The 14,344-nt window shown below is 40.0% G+C and overlaps 1 protein-coding gene across 2 annotated transcripts in view; it reads left to right on the top strand.

The window, feature by feature from the left end:
• LOC116048670 (BTB/POZ domain-containing protein 10-like) overlaps positions 1-14,105 on the top strand; it is a 28,069-nt gene extending 13,964 nt beyond the window's left edge. For both annotated transcript variants that reach the window (XM_031297868.2, XM_031297867.2), the window contains exons 5-8: positions 1,681-1,801; positions 4,453-4,650; positions 8,992-9,102; positions 12,613-14,105. In XM_031297868.2, coding sequence (XP_031153728.1) covers positions 1,681-1,801; positions 4,453-4,650; positions 8,992-9,102; positions 12,613-13,085 — 903 coding nt within the window. In that variant the 3' untranslated portion in view covers positions 13,086-14,105. The remainder of the gene's footprint in view (positions 1-1,680; positions 1,802-4,452; positions 4,651-8,991; positions 9,103-12,612) is intronic.
• Positions 14,106-14,344: the final 239 nt, after the last annotated feature.

A 14,344-nucleotide genomic window follows, 5' to 3' on the forward strand; every position in this document is an offset into this window, starting at 1 on the left:
ACCCCCACGAATCAAATCCCTTACTTCACCGTTAACCGTCAAGCCACTAAACCTGAATGGAAATTAACACCTCTGCTGAAGTGTTAATCAGTGAATCTGCAATGTTCTCTGTCAGGTAAATCACTAGGTCAGTATTAGGCTATACAGTGGAGTTGCATATTAAGTGGTTTAGGGTCCTTCTGTAAGTCATTTTGGGGTACAATTTGGTTTTGAAGAATTCTACAAGCAGCAATACCACAGGCCAAGCATTAGGCCCGTTCCAAACAGGCGCATTTTCAACGGGCACTGTACTAGTAATATGAATGTGTAATGTCAGTCCTCAACAAAAACATTGTGCTGAATATTGTAAAGGCATGTTTTTTTTTATTTTATATGATAATATACTATATTGTAAAGTGTAATTTAACCTCTGGTTTCTTCTGGCTTCAGTCATTATGCACTTCGAGTGGGCAGTATCCAAATGATATCGTGATAAATATCGATGTCATTCAAAATGTGAAAATATCGCCCAACCCTAGTTAACATGCTTGCTTATTAATGCTGGAAAGAAATTGCAGCAACATATTGTGTTCTTGCTGTGTTGATGTTTTCTATTTTAACTTTTGTAAAGTATCTTGAAAAGCGCCCTATAACTAAAATGTTTTATTAAGGCCCGAGTACAAAAGTGCCAGGGGCTCAACGCATGTTCGAGTACTATAGGATGCACAAACACTCACAAAATGTTGTACCCATGTTGAAAATACTGAATATTTCAGTTATTTCAATTGGGCTTGGGAGTGGCACGTCAGGTCTAAAGCTCCCCCAATTAGTTTTAACCTTTAAACACATTTTTGACGCCGTTGATATACTCAAACACCTGTGAGCATTGCGGGACTATACAGCAATTTGGTTTACCAGGCTCCATAGGCCCCCTAGTGCATGGAAGGCTTTGGTCTGGACAAAGTTTCTCCATAATTTTACAAAATTTGGTACCACATTGCTCTATCATTTTGGACATATTTCACATTTCATTAACTCTGCCCAACCAGATGTTGGTCATTTTTGTGTTTTTCATGTATTTTCCGACTAATGTGATGCTAAGCTGCACACCATTTAGGTACTTAGGGGCGGGTATGGAACATTTTGAAACTCCTTCTAGGCTCTCAATTTGCCTCTGATCTTTGTGAGTGCATTACTAAAGGGGTAATAATTACTTAACTGTGGTTATGGCATAATGCGTTGTGGAGACAAGAAAGTGAGAGTAGTACAGAAAAAGAAGTGAGTGATGCCCGAGCTTTCTGTCCTGTGTGCCCAGTCTCTCCTCCTTGTTTCCATTGCAGCCTTTTAGTGTTGGAGTAGAAACTCCTCCTGGGAAACAGCCACTGTGAGTGTCTTATTTGACACAGGCTGCATAGAGACAACAAGAGGATGGAAAGTGGAGCAGGGAGGGAAAGTGACGTTAGCTTTTGCTCTCCACCCCTCCCCCTTCTCTTCCTAGTGTCTCTCTCTCTCTCTCTCTCTCTCTCTCTCTCTCTCTCTCTCTCTCTCTCTCTCTCTCTCTCTCTCTCTCTCTCTCTCTCTCTCTGTGCAGCACCAATAATGGCGTCTTGTTTTCTCTCCCATGCTTGTGTGTACGCATGAACGCCCGCCATTCTGCCCGTTTATTCCATTTGTGTGTGTGCGTGCTGCTGAAAATGGCAGGATTACTACAAGTCGGGGATAATCCGCTGCCCTGACGGCGTTTCCATTCCCGAGCTGAGGGAGGCATGTGACTACCTCTGTATCTCCTTCAACTACAGCACCATCAAGTGCAGAGACCTCAGTGAGTACACAAAACTGTACATGTGGCTTGTTTAGCTGTTGATTCACTGTCTGAATTGTGTAGAGCTGCAGACTGATGTAGTTGCTGGTTTTGTTGACACGTTGACTTTGGTGAGTCTGAAGCAAAGGTTGTTTTCATAATTTTTGTATTACTGAATTAGAGCAGAACACAAATAGACGTTGCCTTTTTTTGAAGACAGAATGTGGACATAACTGTATATTTTGCATATAGTCAGCCACTACCTTTCATTTAATTTAAAATAAATGAAAACAAGTTAGCAGCAATATTATGTCCACAATACAGCAGACAATATTGTTGATAAACATAAATACGGCATTTACTGCAGCTGTTATTGTAAATGTGACCCTCTGTCAGAACTAAAACTAGGCACCCTAGTGCACAGTAGTCTAGATACCTGAATAATAAATTGTGACAGGCTCATATGGCTTTGTTCAATGTTGTTGTTCCATATTTGACATACTTGTGAGCACATACTGTTACATGGAAATGCCATTTTGTAGATAGTGCATGTTTGTGTGCATTTGTAATATTTGTGCATGTTCGTGCCTCTTGTTTGTGCCTCCGAGTGTGTGGGAGAAACAGCTTCAGCTCAACAGCTGTGTGTGTGTTTGGCTCTGAGAAGGTAGTGATTAGCTGTGAGAGCTAATGCTTGTTATGCAGCACATAACCAACCAAGGCGTGCAGGTTTTATTCTTGTACCAACAGGATGTGGTTTTTCAGGGTTTTATGTCATTAGTTGTTGCTTTTCAGTGTGTTTTTTTGTGGTTAATTTGAGTCTACTTTAAATCAATCTCTGCTCTGGAAAGACCCATACTAAGGCTGCACATATAAACCATGTTTTCTGTTTGTATATTTTAAGAGTTTGCATTCAGAAGTTCATTATATTCACATTTATTATGTTTAAATGTTTAGGCAGCAATACACAGGTAATATTTAGGTCTTATCAGGTGCAGTACTGCCTGAATATAGTCAACTGTAGAGCAAGAAGTTTCAATAAATATACAGCCTCGCTCAGGTAAATTGGTCACATTACTGTTTACAGGAAATCTCCTTTAGCCTGTCTACAAATTAAACCCATGACCTTTAGGGAGATAGTTGTTAACCCTCTGGGGTCGAGCAGGATTAGAATACATTTTTCATATATTTAGAGTAATGGCTTCACAAGTTTTTTTTATCATACAAGCATGGCAAAAATATTGATAGAAACCTTACTGTATAATTTACACTTTCCAATGTGTCCACTGCCAAATAATATGTAATTTTTGTGTGAATTAGATAAAAGCTAAAACTTTTCAACCATTGTTACTAGGGGTGTAAGAAAAAATTGATACACTTGAGTATCGCGATATTTTATTTTGCAGTACTGTATCGATTTTCAAAAAGGCAATAACGATTTTTATTTTTATTTATTTATTTTTTATTTTTTTTACGTGCAAAAAATATTCATGTAAGACAGTGGTTCATGTTTATGTTGTGTTCAAACGCCCTACCGCTAGATGGCTATGCTGAGACACACCACTAGTGTCCTTGCCTAACATTGCCTAGCAGTGCCTGACTTATTGCTAGAAGCTAACAACGTAGCTATGGCTGAACTTTGGCCTACTTTAGCACATAAAAATTAGCTCACTAAGAACCTGTGAACCACAATCCCAAACTGGCAGTTTGATTTTCTGTGTACTGAATTGTTTACCTAAAGTAAACTTCTTTGACTTTTATGCACATCATGTCTTTTTTTTAAATATTAGTTTTTCTAAAATTATACTTTAAAAAAATCCCAATGTATCGCCTTACGCACAGTATCGAAATATATTGCAATATATTGAATCGGGACTCATGCATCGTGATGCGTATCGTATCGCCAGATTCTGGCCAATACACAGCCCTAATTGTTACCTTATTGATTGCCTTTTTCTTACTTGAAGTTGTCAGTATTTAATAATCAGTGGTTTGGCTATATTGAATGTCTCGTACTATTTGTTGTTGCATTTGTAAAAGTATTTTATACATGCCTAAATACTTGGTGTCACACTAACTTTAAGTTGTGATTCCTTTTTTTAGGTTTTAGTTTGAGCTCCTGTAATATTATGCCTCAAAAACGTGTGTGCATTTTGTGGTAGAGAACGAGGTTTGTGTGTGTGTGTACGCGTGCTCTTATACTGTATGTGGATGCTGTGTTTAATAAGAAGAAATAAGAAGTTTGGCATGAATGTAGCCAAGTGCACCTGTGACCACTTGCTTGATTGGGTGATCACATGTTTTGTTCAATCTAAATATAATCATTAATTTAAACTCATGTTAATGCTTAGTAGAAAGAAATGCTGGATTCCAAAATATCAGTGCTTCTTACAATGGACATGCAATTTCAGATTATGTACAATATTCTCAAACTTTAAATAATTCAATTAAATTTTTATTTATAGTATCAAATCATAACAAGAGTTATCTCAAGACACTTTACAGATAGCGTAGGTCTAGACCACACAATAATTTACAAAGACCTAATAGAAATAGTACTTGGCTATCCTAGTTGTTGGAGGACAAGTAATTGATTCAGCAAGGTGTTCTACATGCTGTCCTCTCTCTTTCCGTTGTCTTCTCTCAACACGGATGTCTTCATGGTTCCTCCCCAGGCGCCCTAATGCACGAGCTGTCTAACGACGGGGCCCGGCGTCAGTTTGAGTGTTACCTGGAGGAGATGGTGTTGCCGCTGATGGTGGCCAGCGCTCACAGCGGAGAGAGGGAGTGTCACGTGGTGGTGCTGACTGATGACGATGTGGTGGACTGGGATGAAGAGTACCCTCCACAGATGGGAGAGGAGTACTCACAGAGTAAGATGCTGTCACCATCACCGATACTGAATCTGTTGCCAAAAACCCGGTTAAGATGCCTTCTTTTATGAAAACCGCCACATTGAAGGGCCGCCTACTCAACTCTAAGCAGAACAACGTACTCATTCACTGGCTTTGTCCATGACGTCTGAGCTATAATAAGCTCTGTAAATAATACAAACCGCTAACGTGGGTTAGGTTTAAGTAGGGTTAGTTAACTTGGTGGACCGTTTTATTTTCCAACCTCACACAGACGCTGTTTAAAAGGATCATCACTCTAAATGTTCTAAACACTTCTCTATCAAAGTTACGTTTTGACTTCGGTGCATGCCGGTTTAACGTTCATAATTTTGGCTATTATGCTCCTGTTAGCTGGGCGTCTTGTTCCAAGGCTAATTCCTTCTGTCTATGGCTAATTAGCTAGTTAACGTGCTAATAATGCTAACATATAATGTTAAATAAAATATTAGAATTTACTCACCGAAAAAAAAAAATGTAGCGCAGACTTCTTGAAAGGGTCTGTTAGTACAATTAAAAGCACAGTAAGCCATATTATGTGTCGGATATTTGCATGAAAAATTCTCCGAATGTCACACACACAGCCAGGCACTCAAGTGCAGTGACTCAAAATGGCGCCATAGGCACGGTGGCGTAATTTTCCCGCTCGCGCTCCTCATGCCGGGAACACTATGGCTACCATAAACCTAGCTTGAGACCCCTCGTGGCTCTTTGCCTGTATTCATTTAATTTAATATTCATTCTAATTAAGGCTGAGCAATTTTATCGATTCTGCGATATAAATCGATATTTTTTTTCCCAAGAAAGTATCGATTTTTAAGCCGCGAGTATCGATACATAAGTCCCATTCAAATCCCCCGTGTTTACCCCCGTTCACGTTGCAGGAAGAGCGATTTGGTCAGCCAGACGCTAGTGTCGCTGTAGAGCAAGTTACCCATACTAACTTTACACTAGGCCTGTAGCGACGCGTCGACGCATCGACGTCAAAATTACGTCAACGTCGTATTTTTGCGTCGACGCTTCGCCACACACACATGTGGGAGACCAAAACATTGCAGGATGGAGGACGAAACAGCAACCTCCTCACAGAATTCCCAACAAAGCCCTGCAAAAAGCCCCATGAAAAGAAAAAGTCCTAAAAAAACAGCTCGCCCTTAATCATCGAAGGTATGGGAATACTTCAAATATAGTCCCAAGTACTAACGTTGGCTAAATTCATTTCATGTTTGTGTAGTGTGTTGTGTAGCCTGCGCACTTAGGTGGTGCTAGCTAACTATCTTAGCTCTCCGTGCAGTTTGTCCGTGCTAGGTTAGTAGCTAACGTTAACGTTAGCTAGCTACTGGCGCCTAGACAGCTGTGTTTAGCTAACGTTAGTTATCATCTAATGTTGGCTTGAATGGTAGCTAGCTTACGGCTGCAGAACACAGCTATCTATAGTAGCTAACGTGAACGTTAGCTACTAACCTAGCACGAACAAACTGCACAGAGAGCTAAGATGCGTTAGTTAGCCTAGCACCACCAAAGTGCACAGCTGCATTAGCATGTAAACCTACAGAATAGCAGTTAAGAGAGTCAGTTTGATTATGCATCAGGTTTTATGTTGGGACTGTTATGTTGTGTTAAACAATCCAAGGAATGTCTGTACTGTGCACTGCACAGTGTTTTTCTTTTTTGCACTACAACTTGATTTTTTTGAACAAGAGAGTTATGTTGGTACTGTAAAAGAGTAAACAGGCTGGCCTTTCATTTTGTATAACAGTAAAATAATTATTTTATTTTGTGTAAAGCAGAAGATTTTTTGCTGTGCAAAATTGTTTAATAAAATATATTAAGAATTTTTTGGTATTTATTTGAGATACATTATGGTTTTTATTAATCGAGCAACAGAAAAATAATCGTTATATTAATCGTCCAATTAGTCGTTAGATTAGTCGACTAATCGATCAAATAATCGCCCGATTAATCGTTTAATAAATAATCGTTTACCCCCAGCTCTACTTTACACAGACGCCGACGTCTACGGGCGCTGACACACAGAGCCGATAATCGGCCGTTGGACCATCTGGCGAGGTCAGTGACTCGAGTCTGTTCAGTGTGTTCCGTGCCGTCGTCCGTCCGAGGAGCCGTCGGCCTTCATTTTGGCTGATCTGACATGCTCAGTCGGAGACAGGGCAGTCGGGACTCAGCCGGAAATGGCGAGCGGATGTCAAAATCTGACGAAAATCTTTTAAACTAACCTTTGTCGATCTGAAATGAAGGCAGGTTCAGCAACTGCATGGCCTATTTTTCGCATAAAATGTTTTCAGAAACACGTTTCGGTGAACTATTTTAGTACAATATGAGATCGTATTGTGAACAAGCCGCCATGACAGTCTGGCTGTGAATTTCTGGAGAAAAAAGAACCACGTGACGCGTTCGTCCAATCAGCTGCCGGTTCTCATTTTCTGGGAAACAATACAGAGCAGCGCCGCCTGCTGCTATGGAGACGTATTACGTTTCGCGCACGCGCAGAGCACGCTCAATTCGGTGTTTCTTCGGTGTGTTCTGAGGAGAAGCCATTGTACTATGTTTACTTACCTGGTGGCTAGACTGGCTACCTCATATGTTCAGTGTCAAGCTAAAAAAGCTGTCAAAGAAACTGTTCAGAACAGGCCACTTGCTGCACTTTTTAACTCTCCATTGTTAATTGCAATACTGCACTTTATTTACTTTTCAAAGGCTTGTAAGCTTTCAATAAATGGAACAAATTTTCTCAACACATCTTTGATTCATTTTGTCCAGCATTTGCAAGCTGTAGACTCTGTCCAGTCAGAGACATATATTGTGTAATTGATGTTTTTAGTTTTCAGTTCAATTAATTAAATCCAAGTAAATCACACATCACAAGATGTCACCAAAATCACTGTCCCCTTTAAATCTTTCAGAAAATTATGTAAGTGTATTGAATTATATCGAATCGTATTGTTGGCTGTATGTATGTATGTATGTATGTATGTATGTATGTATGTATGTATGTATGTATGTATGTATGTATGTATGTATGTATGTATGTATGTATGTATGTATGTATGTATGTATGTATGTATGTATGTATGTATGTATGTATGTATGTATGTATGTATGTATGTATGTATGTATGTATGTATGTATGTATGTATGTATGTATGTATGTATGTATGTATGTATGTATGTATGTATGTATGTATGTATGTATGTATGTATGTATGTATGTAGTATGTATGTATGTATGTATGTATGTATGTATGTATGTATGTATGTATGTATGTATGTATGTATGTATGTATGTATGTATGTATGTATGTATGTATGTATGTATGTATGTATGTATGTATGTATGTATGTATGTATGTATGTATGTATGTATGTATGTATGTATGTATGTATGTATGTATGTATGTATGTATGTATGTATGTATGTATGTATGTATGTATGTATGTATGTATGTATGTATGTATGTATGTATGTATGTATGTATGTATGTATGTATGTATGTATGTATGTATGTATGTATGTATGTATGTATGTATGTATGTATGTATGTATGTATGTATGTATGTATGTATGTATGTATGTATGTATGTATGTATGTATGTATGTATGTATGTATGTATGTATGTAGTATGTATGTATGTATGTATGTATGTATGTATGTATGTATGTATGTATGTATGTATGTATGTATGTATGTATGTATGTATGTATGTATGTATGTATGTATGTATGTATGTATGTATGTATGTATGTATGTATGTATGTATGTATGTATGTATGTATGTATGTATGTATGTATGTATGTATGTTCTATCTCGTATCGTGAGCTGAATATCGTGTATCGTGAGATTAGTGTATCGCTACAGCCCTAATTCTAATTGATTAGGGGTGCCCACATTTTTGGACACCCCTGTAACTTATTCCTTTGTGCCAGAAAGCTCCATTGTTGTCCAAAAACATATTAAAAAAACACATTAAAGAGAACACTGTTGCATTGGATAGATTAATCTGCTGCTGAAAATCCCCAACAAAATGCACTGTTACCAACTTTTTGACTTACAGTTGTCAGCTGTTTTAGTGAATTACTAAACCTTATTAAAAAGGTTGTTTTTTTTTTCAAAGATTTATATCTTTAGTGGTAATCAATGGGCTTGAGGCTCAGTGCCACACTCCAGGTAGGGATGTCAGAAAGTATTAAGAGACATTGAAAGTATTGGTCTTTTTGTGGGATTCAATGACGATAACGACGCTGTAGACGATAGGTGATGTGGTGGATTCATGTATTAAATGTCCCTCTTTTCCCCCAACAGTCATCTACAGCACCAAACTGTACCGCTTCTTCAAGTACATAGAGAACAGAGATGTGGCCAAGTCAGTGTTGAAGGACAGAGGACTGAAAAAGATCCGGCTGGGAATAGAAGGTACAGAGTTTCTCCAAAACTAAAAAAAAATAATTTACAATCACACTAATACATCTAATTGTTACTGGGGAGTTTTATCTCTGTTTCTGCTTTAGAATTTTAAGTCTGGAGATTTGAAGAATTCAGTAGGGTAATCATAATTTTGCAAATAGGCCATTTCACAAGAATAAAGCTCAGAGCACAATATTTCATAACTAGGCTCTTTCATTTCTGAAGATGTTTGTCTTTAGCTGTTTTTCTCTGCAGTAGCCCAACTGTAGCGAATACAACACTGTTGGCCTCAGGGGACCTTTTTTGAGTTAAAAAAAAAACATAAACAAACCTAGAAGGAAGAACATTTTAGGTCATGGAAGCAGTTTCACTTGTTAAAGAAAAATACTGGAACTTCCCCCCCATGGCCACAGTGGGAACCTTTACCGAGCTTTTAAAATATGATTTGGCTTCACTACATGTCCTCACACTGGGGATGAACACCATTTAAAATATATAGTTATATATATAATATAGTTTTTGTGTATGTAATAGATGTATAAAGTAAGCCGCCATGTTGTTTAGACTGAACAGTCGCTTCTCATTGCATCACACCTAAACCCGCCTCAAAACCAACGCTGATTGGTCGGTCTTTTGGCGAACGGCTCCAAATTTTCTCTGTCTCAAGATGCCAGACTGATCTGCGAGTGGAAAACTGGAGCTCGCAAGATCAGGACGGTCTCATGAGGCTAGCTGCTACCAGCCAGGCTAAAGCTAATAGTAGGCTATAGTTAGCCTAAAGAAACAAGGCTTCTGACCCAACTGACGCTACGGTTCGGAGCCATGAAACTGGAAACGTAACGCTAATCTACAACAGCAGTCTGTGTCTGATATAAGGTAATTTACACTGATTTAAGTGTTCTTGGATACACAGTTTGTTGCTAGTGCGTGGCATGCAGGCTCTGCATGCACAGTGAACCACCAATCACAATCAGTGTTGATGAATTTATCAAACAAACAAGCCGGCCCCGCTAGTCGACCACAACCTGAAATTTAGAGGCAGCAACATGCATGCATTATTAATATCATTCACTTTAGCCTGGATTGATAGTATTTTATGAATACAATGGTGTCATGTCAGTCAACCAATGTATTTAACCATCTAATTTTCCTCTCCAAAATAACTTCAGAAGAGTAGTCACAGGGCTTACTTGCTCTGGTGTATGTAAAGTTTTAAAGTTCAACAAAGAACGATTCGATGGTCGATGATCTTGTAAAGTCTTTTTTCATATCGCAATATATATCGTAGGAAAAAAAATATTGCAAGGTCAGTTTTTTCCAATATCGAGCAGGTCTACTCAACAGGGACCGCACACTTTTTTAACGGTTCTGGTTCCGCAAGTGTTTATCCCCATTCAGTTGTTCCATTGACATTTCAAAAATTGCTCGTATAAAGAGTTTTACGTCTGGAACCAAGCCAACCAGCTACGAGAGGAATCATGACCATAAAACATTTAATTTGGTGCAAAATTTCTTTTGAATTTTGAATACGACAAAAAAGGCAAAGGTACAAGACTGTACAGAAACTATCATACTGTAGACCTCAATAGTAGCAGCTCGCTCTTGGCTTTCGCAGGTAGGGTAAACACTTCCATGGTAACGTTGAGCTGGACCGATCAGAGAAGTCAGTTGATTTCATACGGTCTTCTAGCTTTTACAGGAGCAGAAACTTGCGTTTCACAACCTCACAGCTCGTGGTCAGTCTACCTTGGATGGTTTAGACACTATGGCAGATAATCAAAATTCTTATGGAGAAAATCAACAGGATTTTTACTTCTGGAACCACACTGTTGAGCTCTATAGACCCTTTGCACGTGACGTCACGCTCCACATGCGCGAATTATGAACGCCATGACGGACGGCGGAAGAGCTATGCTGTAAACGGACTGGCAAGCTAAACGTGTACATTTTCGTTTGTGTTTGTGTTCTCACATTCACAATCTGCAGAGTAATCCTCACCAACACAAGCATGAAAAGTAATCCTCACCAACACAAGCATGTGTATGTATTGCCTTTCTGTTTAAAATGAGTGATAAATAAAATTATCCTCAACTAGCTAGTTAGCTGCCGTGCTAACCAGCTGTTCCTGCTAACAGGTCCAACCCGATGATGACCCACATAACTAACATCGGTTATTCACTGACCTAGCTACATATCCAAAAAAGAAAGCCGTTCCCTTAATCATTTAACTTAACACATATACACAAAATATCGGTTAAATTAAAGATGACATGGCACGGAAACTAGCTTCAAAAAGGCCAAAAAAAAATGAGTTAAATGCGGGTCTGCGGAGCTCCTACACCGGCTAGCTGACGAGCTAGCTGCTGCCCATCGCGTCGTAATATCCACTGGTCAAATCTTAACATAGGCTACAGCGAATATAATCACAGATAAGAAGATGGCTAGATGTTACAATTATGTGTTGTTACTACTGATCATAGACACTCCGTGATTTACTGCATGGATTAACGTGTGATAGATAGATAATGACTGCACTTCCTAGAGCTGGGATGCGTTCAGGCATCCATTAAGAAGTTGCATTGGCACACCCAGTGAACAACGGTATGTGGGTAGCCATGACCGACCATGTCCTCTAAAAACATGGGCTACGTGTTATATAAATCTTTACTTAAGTAAAGAATAGATGTTAATACAAAATAAACCCAGATTGATGTCTTATCTTTGCCATTATGAGTTACCTTCCCCCCCGCCCACCCCCCACGTTAGCGTAGCATCGCGTACCTGTAACCCAGCCAGTTACAAAGAACTGGTAAGCATCCAGACTTTTAAAAGCTTTGAGATCAGCACCTTTGTATGGGGATATCCTGTTTACTACATAGTGGTACAGATCGTGTGGACTGAAGTCGGGCAGACTCTGCGATTTAATGAGGTCCGTGAAAACGGAGGCAGGAAGAATTAAGGGTCGGTATCCAATCCTGCTATCTCCAACTTCTCCAAATACTGCTCTTTGTGAGCACCTACCAGATGCCCTACCTCGACCGATAACGGCACGACAACTTGTTGTTCAATAGAAGAAGCCATAAAGCCATAAATACAGTCTATTTAGTGTTATGTATTTCAAACTGATTGTAACTATGAAACTTTACCCTCGTCTACTACTGTTTAGCTTGTTATTGCCGGTGATTTTGCCGTCCATCATGGCGTCGTCACGTGGTAATGGTCACGTGTTTGCAAAGGGTCTATAGGTGCTGCCTGAGCAAGCACAGCCTGCCCAGTGGCTTGTTTGAATTTGGTTCACCAGTCACAACAGAATGGGCCAGCTGACCAATCAGACCGCAGTTTAGGTGGAGGCACCGAGCAATGGGCAGTATGAGCTACTGTATGTGTTTTTTTTCGACATCAAAGCATGTAAACCTATTCTAGTAGACCCCAAGAGTACAAATGGGATGCTGAAAATGAGTATAATAGGGGCTTTCTAAATGTTCTTCTGATAAATCTTTGTTCTTTTGTTTTCTCCAGGCTACCCGACTTATAAAGAGAAGGTGAAGCGGCGTCCTGGAGGTCGTCCAGAGGTCATCTACAACTACGTCCAGCGTCCCTTCATCCGCATGTCCTGGGAGAAGGAGGAAGGGAAGAGCCGCCATGTGGACTTCCAGTGTGTCAAGTCCAAGTCCACCACCAACCTGGCCGCGGCCGCTGCAGACATTCCCCAGGACCAGCTGGTGGTCATGCACCCTCCGGGTCCACAGGTGGACGAGCTGGACACACTGCCACAGCCGCCGGGTATCAACGACCCCCATCAGCTGGGGCTCGGACAGGGACCAGAGAACACTGCAGGCCCCCAGCTATCGCAAGGCTACGAGGGCCCGAACCAGCAGGCTCAGGACACTACGCACAGCCTGTCCCACAGCAACCAGCAGCATGGCAGCAGCTACACTCAGGCCACTTACCACTACGAGCCGGACCCAGACACACCGTCACCCTCTGCATGAGACTGGCTGCACACTTAATCCCTCCCTCCACTGCTGTGTTCACACTAACAGCAACAAGTGCTTTTATTTACATAATTTCACTAAAACAAATTCAGAGCTAGGAAATGCTTAAACTAAACTATAGCTAAAAAAATAAACAACTTTCACATAATTGTAATGTGAGCATTGATTATCAAACTTGCAGTCTTCCACAAAATGTAGGAAATTAGAAATAGTAACACTGGTAAAGAAGCTAAAAGCACAGACACCTGGCCTTTAACAGCCAATAAGCACACAAGGTTTAAGTTGTTGCCACTTGTTGCTTTCAGTGTGAAGGCAGACTTTGTTCTCCCGCTGCCCCACAGTCCTCCTCCCCTTCTCCTCTTCCTGAGTGGGAAAACACCACTTTGCCTTCTGTTGCACCTCCGCTGCAGCCTTTCTCAGTCAACACTGTGTCCGAATGAGCGGAAATTGTCCAGCAGCCAAGGATGGATGAAGCACAATCAGCAGGCCTCCTCACCCACCTCTGGTCTCTCTGTTTGTTTTTTATTTATCTGACCAAAGGGCAGTTTAGTTGCATTCTGTATACATGTGAAACTAGAGTACTGTATTTAATTACATTGAAGCATGTGTAAGAGCTGTGAGTGAGTGAACTGTGCTGCTGGGATACTGTACCTTACTGGGAAAGTGGATTTCAGTCTCTCTTTATAGTCTAGTCTTTATTTGGAGGCTAGTTAGTAAGTTGGATATGAAGATCCACTTTTCCAGTAAATGTGAATGCCTTGATGAAAGGGTTTTTGTTTTACACAACATCCAGGTTTTAAGAAAATGATTAACTTCTTTAATTTTTTAACCCAGTTGATTTGGTTCCTAGTTCATATTGAGTCCATGTTTTCACTCTTTTGCTCCACTCCTGTTTGTGTTCTGGCTGACCTGCTCTGAAATGTCTGCACAGGTTCATCACCATTGCTGTGAGCACACAGGATGTCAGAAGAGATGTTGAACAAAATGTTTTTCTAATAAATGGTATTCACAACACTCTCCTTGGATGACCGACTCCCAAATTATTATTTTTTTTTTTGAGTAGAAAGTCAGGTACAAAGCATCTTACATTGTACACAAAACAAAGATCAACCAAACAGACAAACAAAAAGGGAGGAAAAAACAAAACATGAGTATGACCAGAGGACAATCCCTCTGAAGCATTTTTACTTCAAATCTGTTCTATATGGGTTGATGAACGTAAGCCATCCTTTCAACATTTCTCAAATATGCCTATC

Source organism: Sander lucioperca, chromosome 7 (assembly GCF_008315115.2).
Source record: "Sander lucioperca isolate FBNREF2018 chromosome 7, SLUC_FBN_1.2, whole genome shotgun sequence".
Taxonomy (NCBI): Eukaryota; Metazoa; Chordata; class Actinopteri; order Perciformes; family Percidae; genus Sander; species Sander lucioperca.